Below are 15,916 nucleotides of genomic sequence, written 5' to 3' on the forward strand. Positions count from 1 at the left end.
CTGGGGGTGGCCCTGTGCTGAGCTGGAGAGCCCAGGTCCCATCTAAAGGGCCAGTGGAGACCTGCCAGAATGTAGACCCAGTGACGCCAGAGCATCCAATTTTTCCAAAGAAAAAGCCCCAAATTCAGATGCGAATGTGAAATTTCCAGATTTCTAAATGTCTCAAAAAAGATTTTTTTTTAAGGGCTCCTGGGTGGCTCAGTCGGTGAAGCGTCTGCCTTCGACTCAGGTCATGACCTCAGGGTCCTGGGATCCAGCCCCGTGTCGGGCTCCCTGCTCGATGGGGAGCCTGCTTCTCCCTTGGCCTCTGCCCCTGCTTGTGCTCTCTCTCTCTCAAATAAATGAATACATAAATAATCCTTAAAAACATTTTTTTTTAATTCTGTGCAATCCCACCAATGCATCTATGGGTGGTGTTCAGCCTATAATCCACCACTTCACGTCTTTGATCTGTGACAAAATGTCCCGGGCAGCATGGGAGGACAAGGTAATAGTAGAAGATGATAGTTAAGTGTTTGTACCTTTCGATTGTATTTCCTCTTCGTAAAATGCATTTCACGTTTCAAAGTTCCCAAGTTCAGAGAATGCACCTGACCCAGCTCTCGGGGTTTGAATGGAGGATGATACTCTCATCTCTGCTCCCAGCTGCCTCAGGTGGAGCTTGGAAGCAGGGAGCTAAACCTCGAGTAAGTGGGAGGGAGAGAGAGGCGGAAGGGAGCCTGGAGCCGCAGGGAAGATGCTTGGCGGCAGCCCAGGCACCTTGACACTGTGCACCCAACCTGCGCTCTGCTTGCTCCCGGTGCCTACCAGCTGGGAAACTGGGGGAGGTCAGGTGACCCCTTCAGACCTCAGCTTCCCATCAGCCTGCGTGTGGCACTTCCTCAGGGAATCCCCTCGGCTGTCCCCCCCCCCCCATAGATTCGGTCTCCCCGTAATATGCTCCTGCAGAACACCCCCCAGGACTTTACAGGACTTAGTGCAGTCAAAATTAATTACTCATGACATCAATTGTGGGAGACTCTTGTCCTTCTGGAAAGAATCGAAGCTTCATGAGGACCCAGACTGATAAATAATTCCAGGCACCCTGCTCAATCTCTGGCACATAGTAGGTGCCCCATAACTGTCTCTCAAAGGAATGAATGAATGAGTGAGTGAGTGGTTTTGTAAACCTACGTCTTGCAAAAGCAAGACGTAGGTTTATCTACCCGGAAATCTGGACTGCCACTAGCACTTGGTTTATAAATATAGGGGGCTTATGAAGTCCTGGGGAGGGGGCAGTACGCGTACCTGGGTGAAGATGCTCTGAACTATGCAACGTGAGGCCAGGTGAGTGCAGCACGAGCAAAGGGAGAAGCGGGGAGGAAGGGCTTGGGAGACCCACCTCGACATCATGCTTCAGAACCTCCCCCATCCCTGATACAGACCCCATCTCCCACTCCTTCCGACACACGTTTCTGCCCCTGTGGCTGGCTCCAGGCCTTAGGAGCCAGAGAGAGGATGTATCACTTCCCCTTTGAACTGGCCCAGGACCAGATGCCTGCCAGAGTGCCTGCCAGTGTGTGCCTCACCATGTGGGGGAGCCAAGGACCGTCCTAGTGCCGTCACACCCCTGGATGGGCCATTCAGGAGGTCCACTCCACTGCAGGGAGCCGAGTGCAGGCCACGGGCTGTTAGTTCACATACTACATGCACACACAGGTGAGGTGGTGAGCAACACCTGACCGCAGAACCCCACGGGTCACGGGCTCCAAGCCGTCTTGCTCCGGGGGGCCCAGGCGTCTGGCTTACTATAGGCCTTGGACCCAGTGGTCTTCACCAGCCCTTGGGTGTCTGGGGCCCAGGGCAACAGCTCCCGGGAGCCGGCCTCACTCCTCACCCCCCTCGCCAGGCTCTCCTTCTCCTGGGCACTGCCACTCTAGCGCCGGGCGCCAGGCCAGGCCTCGCTTGCATTGCAACCCGATGGTTCACCACGGCCTCTTCCCAGAACTGTCCGCTGCCCTGGTGTCTGTTCCTGAGTGCGGGCGCGGGCACAGCGGCTGCTTCAGGGCGAATGGAGACTATTCCCATCCCAGCCCCGGACAGAGCAGGGTTTGTTGGTCTGGGGTCAAGAGAAACAGTCGGCTGGCAGCAAACTGCCCCACTCTCTACCCCCAACTCAGAACTTGGAACAGATGTAGATTCCTCGTAGAGCAGTGGGAAGAAACTTCCCTCCCCCCAAGATGCACCCCACACACTTCATACCCTCTGCGCCCTCCTAAAGTCTCCCCCACTGACCCACCACTCTCCCACTGCCCTCTGTGGGTGGAAGAATGGACCCCCTGGGGCAGGGGTTGGAGCTGTGGCCAAGCCCAAGCCCCGGAGGGAACCAGGAATCTGAAAAGGCAGGGTGGGTGAGTGGGTGGGTGGGTTGGTGAAGTGTTGTCTTTCCCCTCCCTCGGCACTTTTTCTGGGAAATGCCAGAGGCCAGCTGGGCCTGGAATGTCAGGCTTGAAAGAACTCCTCCACTGCTCCAGACCTTAGAGCCACAAACCTTTTCATTAGCTTTGTTGCCCCTCCCAGCAGGAACAAATGCCACAAGCCATTGTCCTGGTTTCCCTGGCCTGCCTCTGGGGATTGTCAGGAGCAGCAAAGAGAGATCAGGGTCTACCTGTGGTGCGATCCCTCCACCTTCCCCCCTGCACTGGAAGGTCATGCCTGCCCTCACCCTGCCTCCAACAAGGACCGCAGGGGCTTCCTGGGGGAGGGAACAAGATGCATCAGGCCTGGGTGGCCCAGTGAAGCCCGGCCCTGGAAGAGCCACCCCGGGGCAGCAGGGGACACGGCTTCCAAGAGGTCTGATGAGACACGCGCCCCCCCACGCATCCTCTTCAAATTAGCTGATAAAATGGGGGGGGGGGCAAGAAGAGAAGACTCACTGCCTCCTGCCCCTCTTAACTACCAGTGCTAGAGGGAAGGAACCAGATGCTTTCCCCTACCACTGCATCCCCAGGCCTAGTCAACTAACCCACACATAGTAGGGGCACAATGAACGCGGGATATGCAATATAAAGCTGCGGGGCAGGCCAACCAGGCTGCCTTCCTGTGCCATAGGGAGCCCACCAGTCTCAAAGACAGAGAGAGGCCGAGGGCCTGGTATTGAGCAACCCTGCGGTCTGAGGCCAGTCTCCTAACCCATCTGGGTGCAAATGAGGCCTCTGACCAATGGCAACCTCACAGCCCACCCCCAGGCTGGCCAGAAGACAGGAAGATCGTCTATGCAAGTATGGGAGCTTGTGTGCACCAGGCCAGGCCATCGCGTCCCACGACCACCCCACAGGCGCCAGAGTTCCCATCTACGAGGTTTGGGGAAGAGCTCATCATCTGTCACTCACCATGAGTAAGTGGAGCCCCACAGGCAGCTGAAACCACTGTGTACTTCCCCTCCCTCATGAATGAATCTGTATTATCTTTATGACCAAGCACCTTTGCCTGGAAATGGGATTCTGACTTCATAGAAATTCTGCAAAGGAAGAGATTAGAAGGCAGGAGTCTCCCAAATCCCATAGCCAGGAAGACAGCGGGTGGGGCAGAAGGGCCAGACCTGGATGAGCTCTTCTCCCTGGAGCCCCCAGCAGGCAGGGAGGGCGGGAGGGGCACGGCCCTGGGACTGCTCTGCTCGGGCATCTCTCTTGCCTGTAAGAGGGTCTCCCAGGCTGGGCCCTGTATCGGCCCGGTGCCTCCTTTCCTACTTTTCCAGCAAAGTTTGAGTCCTCACTCTATCTTCAGATTAGCAGGTTTAATAATCTCCACCAAAGGCATGCGGGGCTTCCACCCCCTCTGTCCCACCTACAGGTGCTCCTGAGTCCTGCAGGGAGAAACCAAAAGCGGCTCTAGAAACAAGCAGTCAGCAGCATCTGAAAATGATGGAAAACAGGAGTCAAAACCATCTCTTTCTGGTTGCTTAAGTGTCCACCTCTTGGTTTGGGTTCAGGTCACGATCTCATGGGTCGTGTGATGGAGCCCTGCGTTGGGCTCTGTGCCGAGTGCAGAGGCTCTCTCCACCTGCCCCTCCCCCACTCTAAAAGAATAAATAAATAAATCTTTAAAAAAATAAAAGATTCATCAAGCACTTTCTACGTACTGAGTTTGAAAAAACCGAACACAGTCTGTTTCCTCAAGGTTCTCACTGGACAAGTAGTCAGGGCGTTTTGGTCAATGTGGAAAGAACTTCCTTGGAAGTTTAGACTGAATCTCCGCCAAGTCTTAAAGGAAAAGTAGAAACTAGCCAAAGTGCGGAAGGCAGTTCCACCCGGAAGGAAATGAACATGCAAAGACCCAGGCCTGGGGAACGTTCTGGAGACAGCCTGGGGCTCCATGAGAGGTTGGTGGGGTCGTGGCCTCTGACGGTGGCCTTAGACACACACTGAGAAGTTTGGATCATCCCAAAGGCATTGGAAACCTGGAGATACTAGAAAGCCAAAGGGAAACTTGGTAGCTGGCTGATCTGTTTGAAGACAAGCAGCTTCGTGGAATGTATCTTACATAGGAGATAACACGGCTCTCCAAAAGAGAAAGCCATTCCTGGCCACACCCATCCCCTAGCAGCCCAGGCTGCATGCCTCCTCTCTTCAGACACCCCAGTGCTTTCAAAAAAAAATCTAGAAAATCTAGCCAACGTACACTGAGCATTTACTATGTTCAAGGTACCATCCTAAGCATTTGCACACATTAGCTCATTTGGTCCTCACAACAACCAGACGAGGTAGGTACTATTATCAGCCCATTTTACAAATGAGGAAACCGAGGCATGGCTGGGGAAGTAAGTTGCCAGAAGTCATTCAGCTACTGCCTGGTAGAGCCTAGACAGTTCAATCTCCAGAGTCATTTCAGCAACCCCCGCCCACCCTAGCCCTGCGTGCTGGCTGATACTGTCCCTCTTCACGGCTCTTCCAATCAGCCCTGAACTCTAGGGCAGGCTCCCAGCTCGCTGGCCGACATGCAGAGAAGCAGCCTTTGCCCGGGTTCTCTGCAGAGCCTAGGCTCATCCGGGAGCATGCTCTTGCTTCAGAGGTGAGTTCCAGGGCTGGTTCCTCCTCCTTATCTCCCCCCCTTCAACATCCCCCCCTCAATGAACTCTAACAGTATCCTAGGGTCCTCATCACAATCACCCTTTTCTCCTGCCAACCTGACTTGGGGGGGGGGGCATGTCTCTCGCCTCGCCTGTCTCCCTGCAGGATTCATCCAGCACTTCTGTCTTCCCAGCACTTTGCTCCGTGCCTGGCAAAAGCAGGCACTCAATGAAGGCTTGTGGACTAGATGAATGAAGCTGACTTGTGTCAGAGCATTATAATTTACAAAGCACTTTCTCATCCATTAACTCGAGGGCTATTCCTTGTGAGTCTTCTTGTCCTGTCCTCCACGGGCTCGGCACAGAAGTGTATGGTCATGGTGCAGCCTCCTCTTGTCCTTTTCCTGGACAAGAGAAAGAACAAACTCCTGATTCGAGAGACGAGGATCCTTTTCATTAGCCCACAAGCATTTTGAGGGCAAAGACCTGGTCTTATTCATCATCATATTTCAATACCTAGCCTAATGCCTGGTACACAGAGCCCAATATTTGAGAAATGCGTTGAATAAATCCATTTCTCCCTCTGTGGAAGTAACTAGAAATAACAAGAAGACTTCCTCCTTACCCCTGTCTCCTAAAAGAAGCCGAGGAAGGAGACAGAATCCCTCCCATTTCTAGCACTCTTTGATGTGCAGACTCCTGTCTTGTTTTGTGATCTCAGCTCTCTGCTGGGAAGAGGTTACTGTTATTATTCTACGCATGGCAAACTGAATCCCAGAGAGGATGGGTGTCCTGCCCAAATCTCACATAGTCCCGACATGCGTGAGGGAAAGAGGTGATGGTACAGATTGAAAATACAGTGACAAAGACAGTCAGGTGCCTGTCGCCTCCCAGAGAAGCGAAGGAGCCAGGCCTCTGTGTGCTAGACTCCGGAGATGCCTGTGGTCAGCCTCTCTCCCTTCCTTTCCGACTCATTATCTTCAGCAGGGTGGCATCTGGGAAGAGGGCACAGCCCAAAGCCCACAGCCCCTGTGTCCTGCGAGGTGACGGTTTAAGTGCAGTGTGCACTGGTCCTCAGGTCTCCGAAGCACCCCACTGCCTGTTTGGGGACAGATTGCAAAACTTCCCAACCTTCATAAAGCTGGCCCTGGTTAGCCCAAGCCACCCACACCCATGCCAGCGTGACCAAGAGCAAATCCATCATTCACCACACACCCCCCCTCACCCCCAGGGCATCAGACCCCCACACTCAGAGGTAAAGGGAGGCGGGGCACATTCTTGGCGGTGCTGGGCCATCTGGAAGTGGGCTGAACTTCTGAACACTGTTTTCTGGAAATCCTCCGCTGCTGGACTTTTAGTCCCAGGTCTAATTCCAACTGCGATGAGAATTCTCCTTGGTCCCCCGGGAAGGTCCCCCTCCCCAGCTCCTGAGCCAGCCTCCCCACCGCCCCCTCCAGTTTCCATTCCCCGGCTCCGGAGGAGCAGCTCCTAACTCCACTCCCGCTACGAGACCCCAGGACGCCCTCTAGCGGACGCGGGGCGCGGGGTGGGGCCATTGCTTGCCTTGAGGCTAGTTCCGCCCGGTGACAGCACCTGGCCAGACCCACACCGCACCCCGAAAGTTTGGAGACCCAGATGTGTGAAAGCGGTTCTTGTTTGTCTGTCTCTGGTTTTCTGGTGGCGGGAGGCGGCACTCATGTCCGCGTCGGCAAAGAACCTGGCAGTGCGCCGAGGGGCTGAGGCCGGACAGCTGCCACGCAGGCTGCGTCCCCTCCATCCCTGGGACTCCCGGCTTCACCTCGGGGACATGACCCCAGGTCCCCACCACCCCCCACTTCAGCTCCCAGGTCCGGCCCCCGGTTCGTCGCCCGGCTTTGGGGTGTCCCCACTTCCCTCGCGGCAGGCCCGCCTCCTGGGGCCGCGATCGGGACCTCCCGCGGGCCCGGGTGGGGGCGAGGGGGTGTCCCCGCGAGGTCTGAGAAAAAGGGAAGGGGAGCCGGGAGCCTGTCCCGCTCGGCCTCCTGGAACTGCCCGCGCGCTCCCGGAGCGGGGCCCCCGCCTCTGCTAGAAACCGGCCTTCTTAGAAGGGAGGGGGAAAGTGTGAATGAGAAGTTGGGGGCGGAGCGCGCGGGGGGGAGGGGCCGCTGCCAGGAACGCGCCGCCGGGGCTGGCGCCTCGCCCGCCGGCCGCCGGGGCCGCCTCGCGCCGCGCTTTGTCTGTGCGCGCGTCTCGGCCGGTCCTGGCCCCGCTCGCGGCCCGCCCTCGGCCGCCCGCGGCCCCTCCTTCGCCCTCCGCGCAGCCTTTCATTGCTGCGAGTAGTGACTAAACATTACAAGAAGGCCGGCCGCGCAGTTCCAGGAATCGGGGGGGCGGGGCGCGGCGGCCGCGTATATACCCGCGAGCGCGGCCTCGGCGGCGGCTCCGACTCCACTCCCGCGCCGCCGCCGCCGCCAGCGCCGCCACTCCGGCCCAGCTCCCGCCGCGGCCCCTCGCCTCGTCCCCGCCGGCCGGCCCGGGGACGCGCAGGGGGCAGGGCGGGCGCCCCAGCGAAGCCCGAGGGACGCGCGCGCGAGGCCCTTTGTGGACTTAACTGCCGCCAACATCTGGGCGCAGCGCGGGCCACCGCTGGCCGCCGCGCCGCCGCCTCGCCTTGGGGACCGTAGGAGGCGCAGCCCCAAGGCCGGAGACTTCGTTTTGGGACCAGGTAGGAAGGAGGGGCGCGGCGTGGAGCGGGGCGGGAGCGGGGGCTGGGGGGGGGTTAGCTAGTCCCGGGAGCTTTTCCCGGTTTCCCCTCCCCTTCCCGGGTCATTCCCGGCAGGGAGGGGACGAGGTAGGGGCCAGAGCGGATGGAAGCCGGAGATCCCAGGTTCCCGGAAGACCCAGGCTGGGCCCTCGGGCTTCTCCTGTCCCCTCCCCACCCCACCCCCCATGCCTCAGATTTCTCTCTCCGTCCCCGCCGACCCGGGCCACCGGACTGAGCGGCGCCCAGAGCTTACCGGGGGCCCTTCGCCCTCTCCCCACCACGGCCATGCTCCCGGAGACCCAACTTCCGCGCCCGAGTTTCCCACTCGGCGTTCTCCCAGTGCGCGCTGGGGAGGGGGCTGCCTGGGGCCACCCCGCCGGCGGGGGCGGGGGCTGGGCAGGCTCCGCGGGGTGCCTGGGTGGGAAGAAGGGCGCAGGCGGGGGCCTCCGGGCCGGGGGTGCCCCGGCCGCTCGGCGGAGGCTGGGGAGCCGGGGCGGGCCGGGCGCGCTGGAGGGTTCCGGGCACTCACGCGGCGCGCCCCTTCCTCCCCACAGCCCCCCGGGATGCGGTAGCGGCCGCTGTGCGGAGGCCGCCGAGCAGCTGCAGCCGCCGCCGCGCAGATCCAAGCTGGCTCCGTGCGCCATGGTCACCCACAGCAAGTTTCCCGCCGCCGGGATGAGCCGCCCCCTGGACACCAGCCTGCGCCTCAAGACCTTCAGCTCCAAGAGCGAGTACCAGCTGGTGGTGAACGCAGTGCGCAAGCTGCAGGAGAGCGGCTTCTACTGGAGCGCCGTGACGGGCGGCGAGGCGAACCTACTGCTCAGCGCCGAGCCCGCCGGCACCTTCCTCATCCGCGACAGCTCGGACCAGCGCCACTTCTTCACGCTCAGCGTCAAGACCCAGTCGGGGACCAAGAACCTGCGCATCCAGTGCGAGGGGGGCAGCTTCTCGCTGCAGAGCGACCCCCGGAGCACGCAGCCGGTGCCCCGCTTCGACTGCGTGCTCAAGCTGGTGCATCACTACATGCCGCCCCCCGGCACCCCTTCCTTGCCCTCTCCACCGCCCGAACCCTCCTCTGAGGTGCCGGAGCAGCCGCCCTCCCAGCCGCTCCCGGGGAATCCTCCCAGGAGAGCCTATTACATCTACTCAGGGGGCGAGAAGATCCCTCTGGTGTTGAGCCGGCCCCTCTCCTCCAACGTGGCCACCCTCCAACATCTCTGTCGGAAGACCGTCAACGGCCACCTGGACTCCTATGAGAAAGTCACCCAGCTGCCTGGGCCCATTCGGGAATTCCTGGACCAGTACGATGCCCCGCTTTAAAGAGCAAAGGACAGGGGTCGGGGCGAGGAGCCTGGGTCCCCTCTCCTCCGTGGCACATGGCACAAGCACAAGAATCCAGCCGGGAGAGCCCTGCAGCTCTGGGTGAGCCAGAGGGGTGGACTGGCCCCTCCCTTCGGCCCTCCCCCCCGCAGAATGGGGCCGGCGGGACCTGGAATGTGTTTGAGGGAAGGGGGAGTGCCACCTGAGCGCCCCGCCCCCACTCCAGCTTCTCCGGAGGAGCCAGCTGGCCCGGTGGGGACAGCGACGACAGCAGTGGATTCTCTTCTCAACTCTTCGCTTCCTCAACTCCCCCTGCCTTTCCAAACAGGGGACACTGCGGGAGTGTTGAACTAGTGAGAACTGCCGGGGAGTCTTCAAACTTTCCAACGGAACTTGTTTGCTCTTTGATTTGGTTTAAAAGGTAGCTTTAAACCCGAGCAGGTCTCTGGCCTGGAAAAGGGTGCGGGAGAGGGCGCCCGGGGGCCTCAGGGCTGCAGGCTGGCAGCGGTGATGGCCACTCCCACTGTCCACCCCAGGTGAGGAGGGCGGCTGCATGCTCCTCCCCTGGCTCTGGGGATAAGGGCAAGGGGGTGACCTGAAGGGGGCCCCCCTTCTGGGAAAGCCATCAGAAACACAGGTCCCAGAGTCCATCTAGTGCCCCGGAGCCCAGAGTCCTTCCCCCGTTTTAAGGGGGAAGTGGCATTTGGAGGGGAAGGGGTGGGCTGGTCAGTTATTCTTTTCCCCACCCCTGCTCTACCTTCTGGCACCTGGGGGGTGGGAGGAGGATGGAGGAGATGAGCCATCTTTGACCCCAGATCGCGGACAGAGAAGATGAGGGATTCTACTTTGTGCCTCCTGACTGTCTGGCTAGGAGATTTGCCTTAAATGCTCCCTGTCCCATGGACAGGGACTGGCACACAAGAAGCCACACACTCGGCCAATCCAGGCAGAGGCCAAGGGGTCCCCGGAGGGCCGGCCCCCGGCCGCTCGGCGTGGGGGGAGGGGCGGACGGAGGGGGAGGGGGTGGAGATCCGTGCCTTCCAGTCCAGCCCTGGAAGAATGCGAGCCCCTTGGGTATTGGCCAGTCACAGGTGCCTCGCGGTGCCTGGGCTCTGGCAGAGCAGAGCCACCAGGTCCCACAGCCCTCCTCACCTGGGGGGTGGGGGTGGGGGAAGGGCACAGGCAGGAAGTCGTTGAGAGACTGGGGCCCCTGCCACCCCAGCTGCTCCCGCTCTGCAATAGCACTGATCAGTGAAAAGTTAACAGGAATGTAGCAGCGATGGAATTATACCTGGAACTGTTCTTTTTTGGGGAAAATGAAACAAACACAGAGTTTCTGTGTCAGGTATTTTGGGCTGGATGGGGCAGCTGTGTGTTGGGGTGGTTTTTGTTTTTGGTTTTTTTTTTTTTTCTGTTACTTTGTTTTGTTTTTGTTTTTGTTTTAATAATGTTTACAATCTGCCTCAATCACTCTGTCTTTTATAAAGATTCCACCTCCAGTCCTCTCCCCTCCCCCACCCAGGCCTTCGAGGCTGTTAGGAGATGCTTGAAGAACTCAACGAAATACCAATTCAAGTCAAACTTTGCACATATTTATATTTATATTCAAAAAAGAAACATTTCAGTAATTTATAATAAAGAGCACTATTTTTTAATGAAAGCCGACTGGAGCCTTTTCCTCCCCGCCCCTCCCCTGCCTTGCTTTCTCTTTCACCCGCACCCACGCCGCGTGGGAGGGGAGGGAGGGAGCCGCGGGGGTGCAGGCTCTGCCCCCTCGCTGTCCCGGGCGCTCCTCGCCGAGGAATCGAGCTCGTCCTCACCACTCACTGACAAGCTAAGGCAGCCACCTAGACGGTACCGAGAGGGGTAATTCCTGCTAGTTTGATTCAGATCTGACCAGAATATGCAAAGCAAGTTCGAAGGAAGCGCTTCAAAGAGTTTGCAGGGAGTACGCTGAGCTGTGGTCAAAGCTTTTAGAGACTCCAGGCTATTAGAGGCGCTCTGCTCCTTGGCAAGGAGGTGTTCCGAGAAAGCCCAGACTCCGGGGTCCTGGCGGTGACCCGTGACCTCAGCACAGCCGGGTTCACGGGAGGTGGGGGGAGGTGTGGTCCCTACAGGCACGGCCTCCCCACCCCTCCAGCTTCCCTCCATTCCTGAGAGACCCAGCCCGAGCAAGGGCCGGGCACACGCCTCCCAGTGACAGCACCCATCTATTTGCCAATTTTTAGTCCCTCCCACCCCCTGGGCACTTAGAGGCTATCCCGTTAACCTTCCCAGCCCCACAGGGCAGGTGTTATCACCGCCATTTTCATAGACACAGCTGAGCTCCACGGGAGCTGGGGGCTTGCGCTGGTCACTTCTGATGCCTAGAACAGTGCTCAGTAAATATTTGTTGACTGAGGGGGGGCAGTCACTCAGGTTCACGGAGGTTAAGCAACCTGCCCAAGGACACACCACTTGGGAATGTGGGAAAATACCCAGAAGTGGAACCTGGGAGCATCTGGTTTCCAAAGCCCACAAACTCTCTCTGCCTCCCTAAGCACTAAGTACGTGCCCAGGGCTGCCCCTCTGTACACCCCCCTGCAAAGCCAACAGGTGAGTATCCCACTCTGGGGTTTCAGCATTAGGGTGGTGCTAGAAAACAAAAAATACTTTCTCTGACATTTTCCTTCCATGGTTCCTCCCCCCAACCTCAGACCTGACGGCTGAAGAGATGAATGTTATCCCCAAGTCAGGGGTCCCCATGCCTTCCCCCAAACCTCAGATGCCTGAAAGGAATGCCAGAGGCCTCTTCCTGCTGCCCCCCGCCGTGGGGGCCCATTAGCTGCTCCAGAAATCAGTGTCCAAAAGGCAACTGAGAGTAAATAAAGTCATTTTTCTCTCCCATTTCCTAGACTTTGGGGGGAAATAATGTAAAGTGACAAGAAAGGGCCAGGCTAAGCATGATATTACTGAGAGGACAGAGCACGTAGGAACCACTCCTGAGAGACCACTGCTTCTGGAACTGGGAATGCAGACCCCCAGGTAAGCTCACCTTCCCAGAGCACAAGGTCAAGTGAGGCCTGGGAAGCTCCTGGCGGGCTCTTCCCTGCTGGGGGCCGGGGTGGGGGTGGGGGGTAGACTGCCAGTCGGCCACCATCTGCCTCAGCTGTATAGCTGCTGGAAGGACAGCCTCCATGGAACCTTGGAACCTAGAGCACACCAAGTCCCCGTCCTTGGCCCAGAAGGTGGCTATTCAGCCAGGGTGTCCAGCGTTCACAGGGCACTAACTGAAAGGGCTTGATCTCTGGCCCAGGAGGAAGCTGCTGTCCCGGCCCCCCTAGAGGTTAAACTCAGAGGCAGGAAGACCCCTGACTCCTTTCCCTTGATGCCCCCCTCCCATCCTTCTTCCCACACTTTTATTTGACTCTCCAATTTCAGACCACAAACTAGACCAACCTTCTAGTTTTGCAGACAAGGAAGCTGAGTCCCAGAGAAGGAAAGCAATTTGCTTAAATTCACACAGCAAGCTAGGGGCAGCACCAAGGCAGGAATCTCTTCGTTAGATCAAATCTGCTCTCTAGTGCTCCTTCCTGTGTTCCCTCCTCATCCCACCCTCCTGTTGCAGAAATCTTTCTGTACTTCTCAGTCCTCTTGGGGACAGAACCCACCTCCTCCCAAGAATTTAAGGGAGGCCCTCTGTCCTGGCTGCCAGAGGAGTGTGCCTGGGTCCCAGATTTGCTAAGAAGCTTGAGCAGGCACCCATGCCTCAGTGGGGTTAAGAAGAGCATAGCTGGGGGTCCCTGGCCAACCCCCAGAAAGGGGAGAGTTTGGTGCTTCCAGGCCTGTGCCCTATTATGCTGCTTCTGGCTGTAAGAATCCACCCCCAAGAGGCCCTATCCTCTCTCCGGTGGTGCTGTTTTTGGGCAGGCCTCCGGATGAGCTAGAGCCAGGAATGGGAAATCTAAGGCCTGCTCTGGGGGGAGGGAGGGAAGGAGGCCACAGACAGGGGAGCTGGAGATGGAAAATAAGCCTGCACATTGGGTCCTAGTCTAGGGAACGAGGAAGGAGGTTCGGGAGGGGGCACCGCCGGGGTACGAGGCTGAGAGACGGGGAGAGAGAGTCACAGAGGGCGTCTAAGCAGGGACAGAAGTCAGCGGGGGTGGGGGACAACGTGCACAGGGGCGGGGCGGGGAGACCCAAGCCGAGGGTGGGAAGAGCCGGGCCCGGGACGCACCTTCCCGCGCCGCGTCCCGCCCCCTCCCGTACGGGCGGCCGCCGGGCGGGCGGACGCGTCGCTCTCAGGCCGGCCTCTGCCAGGAAGAGTCACTTCCCGGACGCCGCGGGAGCCCTGGCGGAGCTATGCGAAGAATGTCCGCGCTGAGCCCGGCGGGTGGCACCCCCGGGCTCGCGCCGCCGCCGCCGCGCCCAGCGCAGCGCGCGCGCGGAGGGCAGGCCACGCCCCCGCCACGCCCCCGCCCCGCGGAGCGCGGTCGCCGTGACAACGGGATTACAGGCGCGGAGCGCTGTTTATTCTCAGCCGAGTGCCAGGAAATTCGACGGGGTGGCTGCCAGGCGCACCTCCCTGGGGTGGGGGACGGGAGGGGGAGGAGAGAGGGTGGACCAGCGCGCCCGGGGCTCCTGGGGGAGAGAGGCGGACCTCCGTCACCGGGGGTCACTGGCCCCTCCGAGGGGAGCTGCTCAGAAAGCACTGACTCTTTCCCGGGCAGGAGTGAATCAAGTTTTCTCCTCCCAAGGGAGCCAAATCTCCCTCCAGGCTGGTGAGTACCCCCCCCACCTCGCCCCCCAACGCACACTCTCTCTGTCCAGGGATCCAGTCCTTGGAGCCCCACAGCCCCCAGCCCCTCGTTCGCTCACTCAGCAAATAGCTATTGAATACATCCTACATGTCAGGGGATTGAATGTAGGACAAGACAAGGCCCTGATTGTCCTGCTCTCCTGAGATTTAGCAGGAGTGACAATGAACTAGTAAATACATAAATACAGTAATTACAGACTGCTGTTAGTACCCCAAAGATGCATCTTCAAGTCACATTTCCAGTACTCCCCACATCCACGATTCTGGACGACCCTCGGATAGGGTGACCAGCTTGTCCTGGTTTGCCCGGCACCGTCCCAGTTTGGCCCTAAAAGTGCGGCAAACCATTCTAGTTGATCATCTTACCCCCGGGTCAGAATGCACCCATTTCAGAGATGGAGAAACTAAGGCCCGAAATACCAGGGCAGTTCTTCCAGGGTCATGGGGCCAGTTAGAGAGCAGGAGCTGGAGGCCCTCCAGCTGAGAAACCAGGGCTCCTTCCGCTAAATACCCTTCACACACACCCTCCTCAGGCACCCCCAAGCGCAGAAGCACCCGCGGCCAGCCCCCCAGGGAGTGGATGAAATTGCTGACTCCCAGACTCCAAGCCCAGCTCCTTCTGAATCAGAAGCCCTGAAGATAGTCCGGGAATCTGCATACTCAACAGCACTCCGGGTGATTCTCAGACCACTCCATGCTGCCTTCAGGGGAAGACAAGCCTGGATCCTCCTCTCTTCCTGGGACAGGGAATTTCCTTCTTGAACCTTGACTAAGCCCATCTGGGAAGTCAGCAGGGAGGGAAAGGCTGTTCACTGCCCGCGCCCCGGCAAGCGCAGGCAAGTGTAGCCCTTCCCTCTCCTGGGCTCCAGCCCCTGGGCCCTGGGCCTGAGAACAGGGGGCCCCATGGGGGAGGAGTATGGTTCTCTCCCCCCCACCCCGCCCCCAGTGCTGAGCCCTCCCAGCTGTGCTGTGCTGGGAACAGGCCAGGCATTTGTGAAATCCTTGGGTGAGCCTGACCCACTGTCATGAGGACTGCCTGTGGAAGCTGGTGCAGGGAGGGGGATGGGGGGCTGTTCCCAGAAGCGGGGAGAACTCTGGACTTCCCACTCCTGAGTGCTCTGCATTGCAGCACGGCCTTAAGCAACAGCAGTGGTCTGGAAGTCTGCATTGCAGAGAACCAGAGGCCCCAGGCTCTCTTCTGAAAAGAAGCTAGGGCTCTGAATGCTAAAACCGCGCTCGCAGACTCCTGGTTACACGTCACTGCTGCCATTCAGAACAATGACCAGGCTCAGCGTCAGAGAAAGGCTGAACCGAGGCTAGACTTAGAAGAAAGAAAAAAAGAAAACAACCAGAATGCTAGCTTGTTATGTACATTACACAAAAAAACGTATTTCCTTTAAAAAAAAAAAGATTTTATTTTTTATTTGAGAGAGAGAGCACAAGCCGGGGGGGGGGGGGAGCGGCAGGCAGAGGGAGAAGCAGGCTCCCCACTGAGCAAGGAGCCTGATGCAGATCCCAGGACCCCGGGATCATGACTTGAGCCGAAGGCAGACGCTTCACTGACTGAGCCACCCAGGGGACCAAGAAAATGTATTTCCTTTCACCTCCTTCCCACCAAAGCTCCGACCTTCCTTTCGTACAGAAAACATGTAGTATCTAGACCGTACAGGATGTTAAAGACATGAAATATACAATCTGGTCCTTTAGGAACCGCCGTGCTGCCCAACTGCAGGGGCGCTGTTCACAATATGATCTTTGTGGATGGTGTCCCGGGAAGTTGTGTGGCAGGGGGCTGCAGTGTTTGTGAATTTTAGCAGCGCCTGACCCTTGCCTTAATGACACTCCAGGGCGATCCCAGTGCTGGTAAGAACCCTGTTCTGGGCACTGTGACCAATGCTGGAGATCAATGCCAACCAAGAAGCATGCAGACTTCAAGAGGCTTACAGTCTGAAAGGGGAACCAGACGTGAAAACCAAGAAGTATCCTAAAAAGGAATGGGTGTAAAAAT

The 15,916-nt window shown here is 58.5% G+C and overlaps 1 protein-coding gene and 1 long non-coding RNA gene across 2 annotated transcripts; both read left to right on the forward strand.

Annotated features, from left to right (window-relative positions):
- The first annotated feature begins 7,522 nt into the window (after positions 1 to 7,522).
- SOCS3 (suppressor of cytokine signaling 3) lies at positions 7,523 to 10,770 on the forward strand. The gene is made up of 2 exons (XM_040640112.1): positions 7,523 to 7,751; positions 8,345 to 10,770. Exon 2 carries the CDS (start codon positions 8,433 to 8,435, stop codon positions 9,108 to 9,110), a length of 678 nt encoding a protein of 225 aa, XP_040496046.1. The 5' UTR covers positions 7,523 to 7,751; positions 8,345 to 8,432; the 3' UTR covers positions 9,111 to 10,770.
- A 2,858-nt stretch (positions 10,771 to 13,628) lies between these two features.
- LOC121104917 lies at positions 13,629 to 15,305 on the forward strand. Its single transcript, XR_005837265.1, has 2 exons — positions 13,629 to 13,870; positions 14,442 to 15,305. It is a non-coding gene; the product is annotated as an uncharacterized LOC121104917 (long non-coding RNA).
- The last annotated feature ends 611 nt before the right edge of the window (positions 15,306 to 15,916 follow it).

The sequence above is a fragment of the Ursus maritimus genome, unplaced genomic scaffold (genome assembly GCF_017311325.1).
Source record: "Ursus maritimus isolate PB19 unplaced genomic scaffold, ASM1731132v1 scaffold_24, whole genome shotgun sequence".
NCBI lineage: Eukaryota > Metazoa > Chordata > Mammalia > Carnivora > Ursidae > Ursus > Ursus maritimus.